The 17,349-nt window shown below is 46.8% G+C and overlaps 1 protein-coding gene across 19 annotated transcripts in view; it reads right to left on the bottom strand.

Moving 5' to 3' along the window:
- NINL (ninein like) overlaps positions 1 to 17,349 on the bottom strand; it is a 134,728-nt gene that overhangs the window by 16,163 nt on the left and 101,216 nt on the right. For 18 of the 19 annotated variants that reach the window (XR_011531007.1, XR_011531008.1, XR_011531009.1 and 15 more), the window contains 2 exons: positions 6,939 to 7,043; positions 5,596 to 5,665 (listed from right to left, as the gene is read on the bottom strand). The exons of the other annotated variant lie outside the window; for it this stretch is intronic. Coding sequence is in view for 11 of the 18 variants with exons in the window: in XM_070588929.1 (XP_070445030.1) it covers positions 5,596 to 5,665; positions 6,939 to 7,043 (175 nt within the window). In the remaining 7 variants the exon portion in view is untranslated. The remainder of the gene's footprint in view (positions 1 to 5,595; positions 5,666 to 6,938; positions 7,044 to 17,349) is intronic. 19 annotated transcript variants of the gene reach the window in all.

Genomic DNA, 17,349 nt, shown 5'->3' on the forward strand with positions numbered 1-17,349 from the left:
AGCAGAGACAGGCCGTCTGCTCTGTGCCCTGTGTGAATCCCTGACCACAGGCTCTGTGAGCACAATAAAGTGACTGTTCTATGCCTAAATCTGGAACAGCATTGATAGCTCAAATAATGGGTCAACCTCAACTGAATCCTAGTTCCAAGAAATTTACTATATAAAACATTTTTGAGTGGCCAGCCCCGTGGCCGAGTGGTTAAGTTCACGCACTCCGCTTCAGCAGCCCAGGGTTTCACCAGTTCAGATCCTGGGCACGATCAAGGCACCACTCATCAGGCCACGCTGAGGCGGCATCCCACATGCCACAACTGGAAGGACCCACAACTAAAATATACAACTATGTACTGGGGGACTTTGGGGAGAAGGAAAACTTAAAAAAAAGTTTAAAATTAAAACAAAAAACATTTTTGAATAATTGGAGAAATCCAAATATGGTCTGAATACTGGATAATATTAGGTAATTATGGTGAAGTTTCTCAGGTGTGTAGCAGTATGGTAGTTAGGGAGAAGGTGTCCTAATTTTTAGGGGATGCATGCTGAAATATTTAGGAGAATATCATTTTATCTGTAACTTACTTTAAAATGGTTCAGAAGGCACACAAATACAGGGACAAATACAAACATAACAAAAGCACACACTGCACTGTTAACAACTATCAAATTAGGGTTGTGGTGTGTGGGTGAACAGTGTGTACTGTTCCACCTTTTTGTGTTTCAAGTTTTTAATAAAAAGCTGGGGGAAAGAAAACAAACGGATACCTATAATCCATTTCCAAATGTGTCCTAGAGATAAGCTGGGAAGGGGAGTTGGGGGGGGTGGGCAGCCACTCTGGGCCCAGGGAAGCCCCAGAAAGCTCAGTTTTCCAAGGAGCTGGTCCTCTGGCAAAGGCAAAGTCTGAAGTTTTCACCTTAAATCAATCCATGAATTACCCTCCTGATGGAGAAGGCCCAAGCAAGGCCATCACGCCGTCACACAGAAACGAACACCCAAACCTGGGAGCCAAGACACACCAGCCACCCACGAGTGGTCTGAGGCAGTCTCCACGGCAGACACCACTCTCATCAGCCCTGTGTGGGAAGAGGCAGCGCCAGGAGAGAAAAGCTGTGGGGACTTATCCTGGAATGGAGCCAGGGTTTGAGAAGCCGAAGACACTCCTAGAACTAGTAAGTGAGTTTAGCAAGGTGGCAGGATGCAAAATCAACACACGAGAATTCAACTGTATTTCTATGTGCTAACGGTGAACATGCAGAAACTCAAATTAAAAACATAATACAGGGGGCCGGCCCGGTGGCGCAGCAGTTCAGTTCGCATGTTCCGCTTCTTGGCAGCCTGGGGCTCACCAGTTCGAATCCGAAGTGTGGACATGGCACCGCTTGGCACGCCATGCTGTGGTAGGCATCCCACATATAAAGTACAGGAAGATGGGCACGGATGTTAGCTCAGGACCAGGCTTCCTCAGCAAAAAGAGGAGGACTGGCAGTAGTTAGCTCAGGGCTAATCTTCCTCAAAAAAACAAAAAACAAAAAACATAATACAATTCCAGTTTCTGGTCTGGCATGTGAAGAGCTTGCAAGCCATCACCCCCATCCTACCAACAAGAAAAAGGCTGAACAAGTTGAACATCAATACCTCTTCTTAGATCTGTCAGAGAACTGAGGTCACGGGGCAAACCAACACCCTGAAAACTGGAGAGAGAGATGCAGGGCATCACAGCTCACAGGAGCAGACGGCTGGAGCCTGAAACAGGAGGGGAGCCTGGAACCGCAGCTCGAGCGCTGGGCTGTGCCTGGCCTGGCTGGGCAGTGACAGACCCTCTCCTGAGTCTCACCAGCTTCCCACAGTTAAAATCAGAGAAAATTCTCTCGTGCTTCCAGCAAAGGGGAAGAAAAGTGACTGCTATGGACTGAAGTCTGTCCCCCAGATTCCTATGTGGAAGCTCTAACCCCTAATAGGACTATACTTAGAGATAGGACTTTTAAGAGGTAACTAAGGTTATAGGAGGTCATAAGAGTTGGGTCCTAATACAATAGGATTGGTGGCCTTAGAAGAGGAAACAGAAGAGCCATGTCTCTCTCCCTCTATGTGCACGCACCAAGGAAAGGTGACATGAGGACATAGGGAGAAGGCGGATGTCTGCAAGCCAGGAAGCAGGCCCTCACCAGGAACCAAACCAGCCAGTGCCCTGATCTTGGATTTCTGGCCCCCAGAACTGGGAGACAATAAATTTCTGTGTTTAAGCCACTAGTCAAATGCTTACCTATGGCATTTTGACATGGCAGCTCGAGCTGACCAACACAGTGACCATTTTGCAGTACTCTCAGAGCGTCTGTCCTCCTGCTCTCAAGAGAAACTATTTGACCAGAGTGTAACCAACATGGGAGAAGGGGACACCCAGCTCCAGCCCCTCCAGCCTTTCTGTCTCAGCACACACCTACCAGAGTGGCTAAAATAAAAACACTAGTGACAACACCAAATGCTGGTAAGGATATGGGGAAACTGGATCATACATACATTGCTGGTGGGAATACAAACTGTTACAGTCACTCTGGATAATAGTCTGGCAGTTTCTTATAAAACTAAACATATGCTTCCATACGACTCAGCAACGGCACCCCTGGGCACTCACCCCAGTGAAATGGAAACTCAGTTCATATGAGAACCTGCACAGGAATCTTCACAGCAAATTTATTTCTAATAACCAAAACTGGAATCAGCCCAGATGTCCTTTAAAAGGTGAGTATGAAAACAAATTGTGGGACGTCAATACCACAGAATATACTACTCAGCAATAAAAAGAAACTGACTATTGAAACACACAACATGTGGGGGGATGAATCTCCAGGGAGTTACGTGAGAAAAGTCAATCCCAAATGCTATACTCTACATGATTCCTTTTATATAACATTTTGAAACAACACAATTTTAGAACTGAATGACAGATTAGTGGTTGTCAGGGCTGGGGGCTGGGGGCTGGGGTAGGTGGGCTGAAGGAGGTGGGTGTACTTACAAAAGAGCAATATGAAGGGCCCTGCTGGAGTCGGGACTGTTCGTTATCCTGCCTGTGGTGGTGGCTATGCAAACCCGCACAGGGGATGAAACTGCGGAGAACTTACACACACGCGTGAATACACAAATAAACTGGGGACACCCTCAAGGACTGTATCAATGTCAATAGCTTGGTTGTGATATTTGTTATGGGCTGATTTGTGTCCCCCCCCACACTCATATATTGACATCCTATCTCCCAGGACCTCAGAATGTGACTGTATTTGGAGGCAGAGCCTTTAAAAGAGGTAATTAAGGTAAAATGAGGTCATATGGGTGGGCCCTGATCCAATATGACTGTTGTACTTGTAAGAAAAGGTCAGGGGAAGGACCCCAGGGCCTAGTGGTTAACTTTGGCATACTCTGCTTCAGTGTCCCAGGCTCACGGGTTTGGATCCCAGGCACAGACCTACACTGCTGGTTAGCCATGCTGTGGCAGCATCCCACTCAGAAAGTAGAGGAAGAATGGCAGAGACATAGGCTTAGTTGGTAAATCTCCCTCAGCAAAAAGAAAAAAAAGGTCAGGACACAGATAAGGACAGAGGGAAGATGATGTGAAGACACAGAGAGAAGTGGCCATCTACAAGCCAAGGAGAGAGGCCTCAGAATGAAATCAACCCTGCTGACAGCTTGATCTTGGACTTCCAACCTTGAGAACTATGAGGAAATAAATTTCTCTTGCTTAAGCCTCACAGAGTGTGGCATTTTGTTTGGCTGCCCAAGCAAATACAGTTCTGTAAAATAGTACCATTGGGGGAAACTAGGCAAAGCGTATAAGGGATTTCTCTAATTTTTTTTTTTTTTTTAGGAAGATTAGCCCTGAGCTAACTACTGCCAATCCTCCTGTTTTTGCTGAGGAAGGCTGGCTCTGAGCTAGCATCCATGCCCATCTTCCTCTACTTTATATGTGGAATGCCTGCCAAAGCATGGCTTTTGCCAAGCGGTGCCATGTCCACACCCAGGATCCGAACTGGTGAACCCCGGGCCACCGAGAAGCGGAACACGCAACTTAACCGCTGCGACACTGGGCCGGCCCCGGAATTTCTCTATATTTCTTACAACTACATATGAGTCTGCAATTATCAATAATAATTTCCATTGGAAAAAAAACAAAGATGACACACCCCAGCTTGAACACTTCCTCCTTAATAATTCAGTCCAAAAGCCAGTAAGCAAGACCAACTACAGAAGGTTTCTGTATATGGGGGCAAAGGGAGGACCAGTGTGGTGGTCAGTACCAAAACAGAGTGAGATGGGCATTTACACGTGGGCTAAAGGGAGACTGATCAAACAATAAATACATTGAAGATGATGGAAATTAGACTTCTCACTGTTAGAGGTATGAGTTACAAATATGGAAAGGGAGAAAACTAGAATTACCCCATGATGTTGTGTAGGAACTGCAGATATGGGTCTGAATTCACAGTTTTCAGTATAGAGAGATGTAACCATGTGCATGTGATTTTATGGATGTATATAGCACATTTATTCCCTAGCTCGATCCACTAACCGTGCCTGGAAGTAGAGACAGCCCAGGAGCAATGAGTACATGCAGTGCCCAGATCTTGGTCTTTAAACAACATTCTAGACTAAAAGTAACCAAGGGCTCCTTGGATAAATGACTGATTCCAGGGCTGGCGCAGGGGAAGTATTAGATGAACCTGGAAGATCTTGGGGTACCAGAGAGTAAGGACATGCTGAAAGAATGATCAGGACTGGTCCAAAAGACCCATAAACCACCTTGAAGGGGCTCTCTTTGGCTAAATCAGGGGACAATTTGAGCATTAAAATAGATACTAATGGTAACATATTATAACCCATTGCATAAAACAGGAATCTATGATAGTAATAAGTTGTAAATGAATAAATGAATGGGGAGAAGAGAAAGTTCTTCCTTACACTAGAATACCAATTAATAAATAAAAAGGAATGGTGGAATTCGTCACCATTTGGCCACTATCATAGTAATAATTGACTCCACCAAGACAGAAAAGATGCTACAAAAGTGAGTGAGCGTTTGATGAAGAACAGGATATTGACACAGTATCAAAATATCCACCCATAAAATACTCGTTAATTACAAAGGGAAAAGTAACTTTACTTTGGAGAAGCCTGGCCAATACCACTTAACCGAGATTCAAAGTTACCACCCCCAGTAAGGGGACAAACCATCGTACCCAGGATAGGATGAAATGAGGAGAACATGCCAAAGATGCATAATGTAAATCTAATCAAAAGGAAACATCAGACAAACCAAACTAAGGGACTTCCTACGAAATAACTGCTTGTCATCTTCAAAAGTGCTGAGGTCCTAACAACCAAGGACAGACCGACTAAAGGAGACCAATGCCACGCACGGTTCTGGAGGGAGTGGGCGGCTGCGGCCCGTCTCTATCCACACTGATGTGGGGGCGTGATGAATAGGCACTCACTCTCAAACCTTTCAGAAAAAAGTTCTGTACTTCCTTTCTCTAAGTTTGAAATTATGTCAGAATAATGACAAAAGGAGGGTGGCATTAGCTTCACGCCCGGGATCGATACTCGACCTGTGTGCTGAGCTCTTCCGCTTCAGAGCAGGCCTTTTCCTTGTCTCTCTGTAAAACCTCAATTTCTTTCCTGTTGAAGAAGCAAAATCAACAGTGTCACTCTGACCAACCAGCCTCATTTTTCCCAGTCATCGCCCATTGTAACGGATTCGTACATCGGCACCTCGTTCACTATGTCGCCGCCGTTGCTGCTCTACACTAGCTGCTGCCGACGATAACGCTCCAGTCCAGATCCCGGCCCTCGGAACCAGAGGAACACTGCCAGGCTTGTAAGGACAAGCACCCTCCGTGACACTCCTCCATCACAATCATTAACGTTTCCTTAGCAAAACACGCAACCATTCACACCCAGCAGCATAAATAAAGACCCAAACAGCCTCACATCCACTGAGGGCTGCTGTCAAAGGAGACACCACTGTCAAACTTAGGCAAAAAATGGTTTCTAAAGAGAAAACAACTTTTAGATGTCAGAAATGCTCTGATGTAACAGCAATCACTTGTTGACTGCCTGCTTTGGATTCTATGCTGTAATCACCATGGCACTTCCATCAAATCAGCACCACAGGCTCAGCATTTTCAAGCTGAGCTCATCTGGAACTTTACAGTTGAAAGAGAAAGGCCAAACAAACTGTCCTGGCATATGGCTACACTAGCGGAAGCAGAAATCCACTGACAGGTACTGCCTGTCCTCCCCCACCACACACTCTCTCCCGCCTCGTGCTCAGGTCCCTGACCCCTCCCTCTGGCTCTCACGGATGGGAGTACCCCAGACCCTCCTGTGCGTCCCTTGTGCTCAGGTCCCTGCCACTCCCCCTTCCCACCCCACATCCCTAACTCTGATTCACCAAAATCAGACTAGAAACAAACTTTGAGAAAAGCACAGCTGAAACCACGACAAGGACACAAACAGATTTCACTGGCCCAGGAAGGCCCAGGAGCACCCCTGACCATTGCAAAAATACTCACTGCTTCCCCCTCAGCATGACGTGGAATATTTCTGTGGGGTGAGAAGTGCCTGCCCAGGGACTTCAGAGATAAGCAGGCCTGGGCTGGAGCAGCTCACTGCGGTGCTGGGCGTGCTGCAGCACGCACACACTCTCCCTCACACTGCTGGCACCAAGGAGCTCAGGAATGAAGGTAGCTGCCAACATCTGGAAGGAGCCCTCCCATGCCTGTCAAGGCTGGTCAGAGGTCAGCATGTCTCACCCACATAGTTTTCTGGAATGCAGGGCTGATCTGTGAACAATGCCCAGTTTCTACAATACCTTCGAAGCTCATTCTACAAAGAGCAAAGGCGTCATAGGTAGAAGTTCTGGGTGGAAGCACTGAGACGGGGCCCTTACCTCTGTGCATCATTTGTCTTTTCTGCAGCTTCAAGCTCTTGCTGAATCCTTCTCAGCTCATTTTTCAACAATGTGTTTTCTTCAGAAAGCCTATCCACCTCAATTCTGCATGAAAAATTGAAAGAAAGAAGAGTGGGAAGTCCCGAGCTGGCCGCCTCCACAGTCCATGAGTCTGGCCTTGTGGTCGAAGTCACGGCGATCCCGCAGTCTACCTTTCCCTTCCCCAGATGACGGCACAGGGCACCCTCCTCCTCTTCCCTTTTCCTCTATCCAGGGCTAATGCGCTGTGGGTTGCATCTCCCAAGAGACAAGCTTCAGAAAACAAAGCTTTTCTCAGGTTCTAAAACAGTCCCACCATCAGTAGCTCACTAATATACCCAGCACCTTGGTTCCATTTACTGTGTTTATAGCTGAGCTGTTCCTGTGTCTTGCAACCTCTAGCTGAAATATGAGTGTGCCCATAGTTGTTACCAATGCAAAATGAGTCCTCAGGTTACTACAAAGGATATTCACTACCACCAGTGAACTCCAACATGGGACTAAGAAACACAAGGCGTCAGAAGACCAAAACACATAGACACATTCTCCTCTTTGGTGAGCCCTCCCACTGCATCCCACATTCTGAAGTCAGCACCAGGAAGAGAAACCTGGGAAGACGCCCACATCAGTTTGTGGAGAGAGACCTCATCAAGGTGTAGCCTTCAATGGGAAAAAGCCAGTATGAACAGGTACTCTATGAACCAAGTCTGCCTGGACCTTTGCTTTCTGAAAACTCTCATAGGTAACACCATCGGTGTACAACAAATGAGCAACTTACCAAGAAAGATCACCAATGAGGCAGTTTCAAATCCATACTTGTTGCCAAGAGAACATATCCTTAATACGCACTGGTCTGGCTGACATTTATTCCCCCCGTAGGTCCCCATCTGGCATTAGCTTCTAATTTTTTTCAATCCAAAAATACTCAAAGCCAGATGATCTCATCATGTTTATTTTATGCATTATGCTTATAATATCAAGGTATCTCCTTCATAAGCATAAATATGACTTCATTTTATCTCATAAGGAACTAAAGAAAAAAAAATAAAAAAAATAAGTCATTGGAATTTTAAAAGCAGCAAAGGGTTTCAAGCAGGGGAGTCAAACAAATGAGGTGTGTGTTTTGAAACTGTCACTCTGGCTCCAGCATGGGAAACAAATTGATTCAAGGAAGCCGTGTGTGTGGGAGGGGTGTTTTACTTCCAGGTTCCTAGTCCTCACATAAGTTGATGGTTGCCCCACCCCATCCCCTACACCCACCAAACAACTAGAGCCTGTGTGAAGCTAATCCCTATGTGGGCTGCCCTCACAGAAGGGAACAGAACCTCGTAGGCCCCAAACAAAACAAACACCTGGAAGCTGAAACTAAAGCTGTGAGCATTAAGCAACAGAAAGATGGAGTTACCCTGAGGCCAATGCCACTGCCATAAGCAGCACGGAGAAACGTGCTGTGGACACCTGCTTTAAGCCAGTAGCCTGGAAGGAGGTTAAAGTGGTTCCAGATTAGCAGGCCCCCAATTATCTGCAAGAGCAATACACATCCTTCCTGCAGAAAGCAACCTCTACTACAGCTCCTAGGATTCCCAGAAATTAATATCATGCAAACATGAGCTCACAATCAAAAATCACCAAAACAAACGTGGAAAAAAGCCACACCTGAGAGTCAACAGAAGCAAAAACCACACAGATTCTGTGGGACCCTCAGATATGGGAATTATCAGACACAAACTAAAGATAAATATTGTGAAATGTTTACATAAATAAAAGATGGGAAATTAAAAAATGAACAAGCCAGAAGAAACTATCAAAAGTGATCAGACAGGACTAAATAGAATTTTTGGAAAAGAAAAAAAGTCAGTGTGAAAATAAAAAAACCACTGCATGGGCGAAACAGCAGGTTAGACACAGCTGAAGAAAGAATTACTGACCTAGAACAAAGATATGAAAAAAGGACCCAGAATGTGACACAGAGAGAAAAGAAGACAGAAGATATGAAAGAGAAGTTGAGAAATGGAGGAAAAGTGAAAAGATCGAAAATCATACCTCTAAAAGGAGAGGATAATGAACAGAGAGACAATATTTTAAGAATAATGGCTGAAAGTCTGTCATAAGACACCAATCCATACATTCTATAGGCATAGTATTTTCTAAGCAGGATAAGTAAAAGGAAAACCACACCTACGCCCTATAAGCCAACAATTCCATCCAAGAATTTTCCCAGCAGGACTATTTGTGATGACCAAAAAGTGGAAACTACTCAAATGCCCATCAACAAAACAATGAATAAATCATGGTATAGTCACACAATGGAATACTCCACAGCAAGGAAATGGATGCAACAATAAGCAACAATGCAGGTGAATCTCACAAACATTTATTGAGCCAAGAAAGCCAGACGCAAGAGTCCACACTGTATGATTCCTTTATATAAAGTACAAAACCTGGCAAAATTAATCTACATTGTTAGAAGAATGAGGGTCACCCCTGGGGGACTCTGGGGAGTTCTATTTCCTGTTCTGGATGCTTGTAACACAGATGTGTTCAAGTTGTTGAAAATTCTTCCAATTGTACACGTGTATTCTTCTTGTTTATATAACACTTCAATAAAAAGTTAAAAACACACCAAAGAAAAACACAAAAGATAGATATCTACTATGGAGGGCAGAATAATGGTCTCTAAAAGATGTCCACGTCCTAGTCCCCAGAACCTGTGAATATGTTACATTCCATGGCAAAGGGGAATTAACATGGAAAAGGACATTAAGGTGGCTCATTAGCTGACCTTAGATGGAGAGACCATCCTTACTATCCAGGTGGGCCCAATGTAGCCTGAAGGGTCCTTAAATGTGGAGGAGACAAGCACAAGAGTCTGTGTCAGAGCAAGTCGATGTGAGGGAGACCCGAGCAGCAAGTGCTGGCCTTAGAGATGGAGGGAGGCCATGAACCAGGGAGTGGAGCAGCCTGGAAAGGGCGAGAAAAGAGGCTCTCCTCTACAGCTGCCAGAAACGAATGCCGCCTGGCCAGCATCCTGATTTTAGTCCAGTAGCACTCACTTCGGACTTCTAAGCTCCAAAACTATAAAATCATACATTTGTTTTAAGCCACTAAACTTTTGGTAATTTGTTACAGCAGCAATTGGAAACTACCGCACATATGAAGGAAAAACCATAACTACTCAATGTCAACAATGGAATCTTGGAGACACTGAGTCTGTTCAAAGGGCAGAGGACAGCCCTGCAACTACTAACATAGATTTGTGTTTCTAGGAATTCTCTCTCTCAGAAATGGAGGGACACGTGAGATATTTTCAGATAAAAAACTAAGGAATTTACTCCAAAGAGAGTTTCACTAAAGGAACTGCTAAAGGCTATACACTAAAAAGAAAGAAAATGGTCCTATAAAGAAGGCATGAGATGCAAGAAGGAATCTGATCATGGGAAAAATCAGGCATCCAAATTGAGGACGCTTCTGCAAAAGACCTGGTCTTGATTCTTCAAAAATGTTGACGTCCTATCAAAACTGACTCACAAAGAAATCGAAAATCTGTACAGACCTATAACCAATAAGGAGATTGAACCAGCAAGTGAACGCCCACAACACGGAAAAGCCCAGGAACTGACGGCTTCCCTGGTGAACTCAATCCAACGTTTAGGGAAGAACTAACGCCAGTCCTTCGCAAACTCTCTGGGAGGAGGTGGGTGTGATGATGGCCCCCAACACTGTGGATGTTTAATGCCACTAAATTACACACTTCAAAAGGGTTAAAATGACCAATTTTATGTTATGTATACTTTACCATGATAAAAAGTCAACGTCCATTAACTAAAATATTAACTAATTAAAGACTAATATACTCTCTTAGATTAAAGGATATTAAAGAAACATGATAACTAAATACATAGCATGATCCTTGACTAGACCTGGGGTGGGTGAACCACCTATAAAAAACATACTGAGATAACTGGGGAAATCTGAATGTGGAGTACAAACTAAAAAAACAGCATTGTATTCATGTTAAATTTCCCATGTGACAATGATATTGTAGGAATGTGGAAGAATATCCTTGTTCTTACATAATTACATGCTGTGAAGTATCGAACAGTAAGGTGTCATAATGTCTGCAATTATCTCAAATGATTCAGGAAAAAACAGGGATGTGTGTGTGGAGAGCAAGAAGATGGCAAAGGTGACCGTGGAGGAATTGAGGCCACACGGGTGTTCGGACCACTGTGCTGTTCTCTAAATTGCTGGCAGAGGGGTGGGCCCTGTGGCCTAACGGTCAAGTTCAGTGTGCTCCACCTCAGCAGTCCCAGGTTCAGTTCCCAGGCACAGACCTATGGCACTTGTCAGTAGCCATGTTGTGGTGGCAACCCACATACAAACCAGAGGAAGTTGGCACAGATGTTAGCTCAGGGCAAATCTTCTTCAGCAAAAAATAAAAATATAAATATAAATTGCTGGCAAAGACTCTTTCACAATCCAAATCTGATCATGTCACTCTCTGGGCTTTGCTTTCTCTGATGAAAAAGGCCCAAATCTTCAACGTGGTTTCCAAAATCCTGCAGGTCTGACCTTTGCCCAGCCTGGAGTCCTGCAGTTGTTGTGGGTTTGGGGGGGTGGTCTCATGTGTCATGTGTTCACTTGGAAGTGGCCACAAGGCCAACACACTGGGAATTGTGGCTAAGGGCCTATTAGCTGGCACTGGGAACAGACCTGCCCTCAAGAGTGGGGGCCGGGGACTTGAGGTCCAGCTTGGGGGTAAGGGATGCTGGTGGGCTCAGGGGGTGCTGGCATGCTGCCTAGCCTAGCAGACTCTTCAGGTAGCAGGTCCTGTGTGAACTGGCCCCTCACTGGCTCCTCCCTCCTCACAGGAGCCTCCCTGAGATGCCTTGGTTTACCCTCCTCGAGGGGCTCCTTCCCCATCTCCCACCTCACTCTTTGCAGGGACATCACCACATGCCCCTCAGATATAGCTAGATCCTGCCCTCCCACCTTCTCCCTGCATGGGCAGTGGCATTTCCTAGGAGTCCTCTGATTAGTCCCACATCCAACCTCCCTTGCCAGCATCCCCTCCACCCATAACCCGTCAAAGCAGCCTCCAGGCTCCTCCCAGTCAATGTCCTGCACCTCTGCGGCCCTCACTCTCACCCCAGTCACCAGCACCTCTTGCCTGGACAGCTGCAGTAGCTACCTCCCTCTCTTGTCCATCCCACCACCCTCTACCCATCTCCCCACTGCCTCCCACACGTCCACCCCACAGCCCCCATAATCTGCTCTTCCCACGGCAGCCAGTCCTCCTGGCAGCCCGTGAGCTAGTCCTCACAGCTGCCCTGCTCAGGCCCCAGGCAGCTTGCTCTTGGAGAACCCTCCCCATTCCCATGACAGCCAGCTTCCATCCACCTTTCCCTCTGCACGGCCTGTCTCCTTACTCTCCAGATGCCGCTCATCTGGGCGCACTCGGCCGCCTCAGCCTGACGGGGGCTGGGCAGCCACAAGGTCACTGTGCCACGTGGCCTTCCCAGACTGCCCAATCTGACCTGAACCCCTTGCCCTCCCAGGAAACCACCAGCTTGAACTTGGATCGATCTTTTCTATATAGCCCCTTAGGCTTTCACCACACATGTATCTGTCCCTGAAAAACGTACATGGTTTGAGTGGCACAGCCTTTAAGATTTCTCATCCTTGAAACATGACAGCACATTTCTCCCTGATGATGTGAGAAGAAGGAGGCGCAGCAGCCCGGCTGAACGCTCTGCACTCTGCTCCACTCCCTGCTGCACCCCGAGCTGCTCCGGCAGAGGGGGCGCCTGGGGAAGGCCGTCAAGTAAGTGACGACCCCACTGAGGCTTGAACTGTGACTTCAGTGGTGGGGCCAACAGGCCGGGTAGTGCAGCGGGTGAGAGGCAGAGAGAGGACAAGGACAGCCTTCTAGGCCTGGGTCGGTGCGCAGCACCCCATTCGGGGCTGGGGGAGGGTCTGGACAGCAGGGTGTGGGGACACATCTGTCCACTAGGAAGCATCCAGGGGAGATAGCAGAGTGGCATTTCAGTGCCCAGCTGCTTCTGGGCCCGAGGCCCCTGTGTTCCTGGAGCCTGCTATGGACTTGTGCACAGAGCAGGTGCCTATGCGTGTGCTCTGGCCCGAGACCGGCTTGTTTGTAGGGGGCTTACATGGTGCAGTCGTGACTGTAAGCACACATTCAGGCCTTTATCATGTGCTCACCACCCCCTTTTGAGGCACAGCGCCATCTCCACTACGTGAATGAGGAAATTCAGAAGTCAGACCACCACGAACAAGGTTCCACATCGTTCGGGCAAGCCCACAGAAGAGGCAGGAGCATAAGCAAAGCCTGGATAGCAATGCACAGCCCTTCAGGACAGGTACCGCCAGGAGCAAGGCGGCCTGGAGAGGTGCCCAGTGCTTCCAGCTGTGCAACTATTTTCTTTATTAAGCTGTGTAATGCATTGACATTTATTCCCTTTGAGTCATCATAAATCCCACATAACATTTTTTTTTTCAATGAAGCAACTTGCCCAGGGTCAGCCAGCTGGCAGGTGCTGGCGCTGGAGCTGGAATACAAGTCTCACCACACACCTGTGACCACGCCCCGGGACAGACCCGAGTCTGCAGTGAGGCAGTGTCACCCACTTGCACAAGTGACACGCTACCTCATGGAGCCTCCGTCTCCACAGAAAGCGAGCGCACCTTGCAAGTGTGCTGTATTGGGCTAATGGGGGTGACCAAATGACACTGCAAGCAGTGCACTGACCACACCACACAGCCATGCCTGGCCACATAAGTGCCCATAACACCTCCCAGGGCAGCCCTCTGTCTCCCGAGGAGCCAGGAGAGAAGCACCTGAAGCCCACTCCACGGCACCTGAAAAGCCCTTCTAGACGTTCAGGCTTCTGAGAGGGTGCACCAGCCCGAGCCCCAGGGGAGCCTGAGCAGCAGGAGGGCCTGGCTCACACTGGGCACTCTGCACATGCTGACAGCCAGCATCTCGAGGCTGCCTCCCCTCCTGGAGGCTTCCCCCGCTCCTGGAGGCTTCCCTCGAAGTGTCTGCTGCAGCCCCCCAGCAGTGACGGCTGCCCCCGCTGAGCCTCCCAGAACATGGTGGCAGAGGGGCCCTTCACGTGGATATTCCAACCGCACAGGGACATGCAGTTCAAGGACCATGCCTGACACATGCACTCCGGGGCACAGCAGCAGGTCCCCACTGTACTGTTGCCTTCCACAGCACGTGAGGAGCTCCCTGGCCTCCCCTCCCTGCGCTCCAGCGGAGCTCCCGCTGCTCCGTCACCTCCCTCCCGTGCAGCAGGTGCTCCTGCAGCTCCTCTTCCTCCTCTGGTGCTGCAGTGAGAGGGCCTCATAGCGCGCAGCCTGCTGGGCTGCCAGACACGAGAGCTTCTGGCTCAGCTCAACTTCTGCCTCCTTCCTACAGAAGAGACACGTTCTCTTCTGTAGGCTACTCAGGGCTGCAGCTCTGACCCCAGGACCTCCCTCGGGTCAGGGGGCCACGAGGCTGCTCTCATTCTAACAGGGGACTCCCCCCTGCTTGCCTGCTCATCCTCTCACTCACATGCACCCTGGGCTTCCATCCCTGGGACCCTCCTCAGAGAGTCCGCACAGGCCACATGTCCAGTGCTCAACAGCCATGTGTGACTGGCGGCTGCCATAATGGATAGAGCACACACAGGACATGTCCTTCATCGCAGAAAGCTCTAAGGACAGTGCTGGTCTAAAGTTTTAGTGAGATGGCTGAAACTCACCTATAGTCAAAACTGTCCTTAAAAATCTCCTAAATTGAAGAATAAGTATCTGGGAGCAAAATGGTGGGGTGAGCTGAACTGGGACTCTCTCCCCTCTAATCTACAACAAAGGATTGGAAAAACTGAATTTCAGCCAATAATCCTAATGCCAGACCATCAGAGAACTACAAAAAGAAAACCACGGAGGACGGAGACCCTGCAGCAGGCCTTGGAGGAGCTGGAACGGGGTAGGAGAGAACTTCACTCCCTCCCCTAGAGACTGGGATCGCTGCCACGGGTGCGGGAAGGAGCGGGGGAGGGGCCGTGCGTCCGGAGATCGTCCAGGACTCCTGCCGCCAGTGCAGTGGAAACTCGCTGACGGGGGAAAGCTTCCATGCGCAGGGGCCCCATCAAGCCAGGGCCCCAGGAGACCAGAGAACACAGCTGATCGGAATCCAGATGGGCACGCAAGAGAAAGTGCCCCTCCTCCCTGCAAACCCCGCTGAGCACTGCCATCTTACCTGAAGGCAGAGAGCACAGAATGCTAGGCTCTCGACCCCCATCTAGTGGCGACAGGTTGTAACTGCAATCAAATAATAGCATCATGCGCAAAAACCGCTCCTCTACCATCCAGCAATTTATAAAAGCTCCAGACCAGAAGGAAGACAATAAAAACACAGAACTAAGTCCTGAGGACTTGGAAATAGGTAAACTAAGTGAAAATGAGTTCAGAGTAGCTATCATCAAAAAACTCAATGAGGTAGAGGGAAAGACAGAGAAATAAGTCAACAAGTTCTGGAGTTACTTCACAAAAGAGATTGAAATTATAAAGAAGAATCAAACAGAAATAGTAGAGATGAAAAATATGATGGATCAGATAAAACAGAATACGGATTCCCTGAATGCCCGTGTAGACACCATAGAGGAGAAAATTAACATAATCAAAGATAGACAGGCTGAATGGTCCAGACAAAGGAAGAAAGACAACTAAGAATTTAAAAAAATGAGGAAAATCTCCGAGAGATAGCAGATTCAATGAGGAGTAAGAACAGAAGGATCATAGGAATTCCTGAGAACGTGGAAAAGGAAAATGGAGCAGAAAGTGTGCTTAAGGAAATTATAGAAGAGAACTTCCCAAATCTAGGGATTGAGAGAGAAATGTGTGTGGAGGAAGCTTTCAGATCTCCTAGATTTGTCAATGTAAAAAGACCTACTGCAAGGCACATAGTAGTAAAAATGGCAAAAATGAATGACAAAGAAAGAATAATCAGGGCAGCAAGACAGAAGAAAATAACCTACAAAGGAACCCCCATCAGACTTTCAGCAGACTTCTCTACAGAAACCTTACAAGCTGGGAGAGAATGGAGTGACATATTCAAAACTTTAAAGGATAAAAATCTCTATCCAAGAATACTCTATCCAGCAAAAATATCAAAAGTTGAGGGAATTTGTAACCAAAAGTCCTCCACTACAAGAAATCCTCAAGAAGGCTCTCATACTTGAAAAAAGAAAAAAAGGGAGAAAGGGGTCACAAACCACAGAGTAGGGAGACAGATAAATAGAACCAGAACAGGATAGCAAATATTCAACTATAGCATTAGGATAAAGGTAAGGAAACCACCAAAGTAAAGACGATCTTATCACTCTGACTACAAACTCATAACACAAGTTGGAACAAGAGATGAAAATAATAATTTAGGAGTGGAAGAGCAAAGGGACTAAATCAGTCTAGACCAAGTAAGTAAGAGACCACCAGAGAATAGACTATATTATACACGAGACTCTAAATACAAATTTCAGGGTAGCCACTAAACTAAAAAACAGAAGAGAGCCACAAAACATAAATAAGGAAAAAATCTAAGAAACCCAGCATAAGAAGTTGCAGAAGTCAATGGGTAGGCTAAAACACATAGGACGAGAAACAAAGGTAACAGGAAAACCAGATAACGAGTGACAGAATGACAGCATTAAGCCCACATGTATCAATAATCACTCTCAATGTAAACGGATTGAACTGTCCAATAAAAAGACACAGAGTGGCAAAATGGATTAAAGAACAAGATCCAACAATTTGTTGCCTCCAGGAAACACACTTCAGCCCCAAGGACAAACACAGGTTCAGAGTGAAGGGGTGGAGGACAATACTTCAAGCTAACAGAAAGCAAAAGAGAGCAAGTGTTGCAGTACTTATATCAGACAAAATGGATTTCAAAATAAGGCAGGTAAAGAGAGACACAGAGAGGCAATATATAATGATCAAAGGGACACTTCATCAAGAATAAATAATGCTTATAAATATCTACCCACCCAACACAGAAGCACCAACGTTCATAAAGCAACTATTAACAGAATTAAAGGAAGATGTTAAAAACAACACAATAATAGTAGGGGACCTCAACACCCCACTCACATCAATGGACAGATCATCCAGACAGAAAAGCAAGGAAACAGTGGAGCTGAATGAAAAACTAAAACAATTGGACTTACTAGACATATATATAGAACACTTCATCCAAAACCAGCAGAACACACATTCTTCTCAAGTGCACATGGAACATTCTCAAGGATAGACCATATGTTGGGAAACAAGGCAAGCCTCTACAAATTAAAAAAAATTGAAA

This window comes from Equus przewalskii, chromosome 21 (assembly GCF_037783145.1).
Source record: "Equus przewalskii isolate Varuska chromosome 21, EquPr2, whole genome shotgun sequence".
Taxonomy (NCBI): Eukaryota; Metazoa; Chordata; class Mammalia; order Perissodactyla; family Equidae; genus Equus; species Equus przewalskii.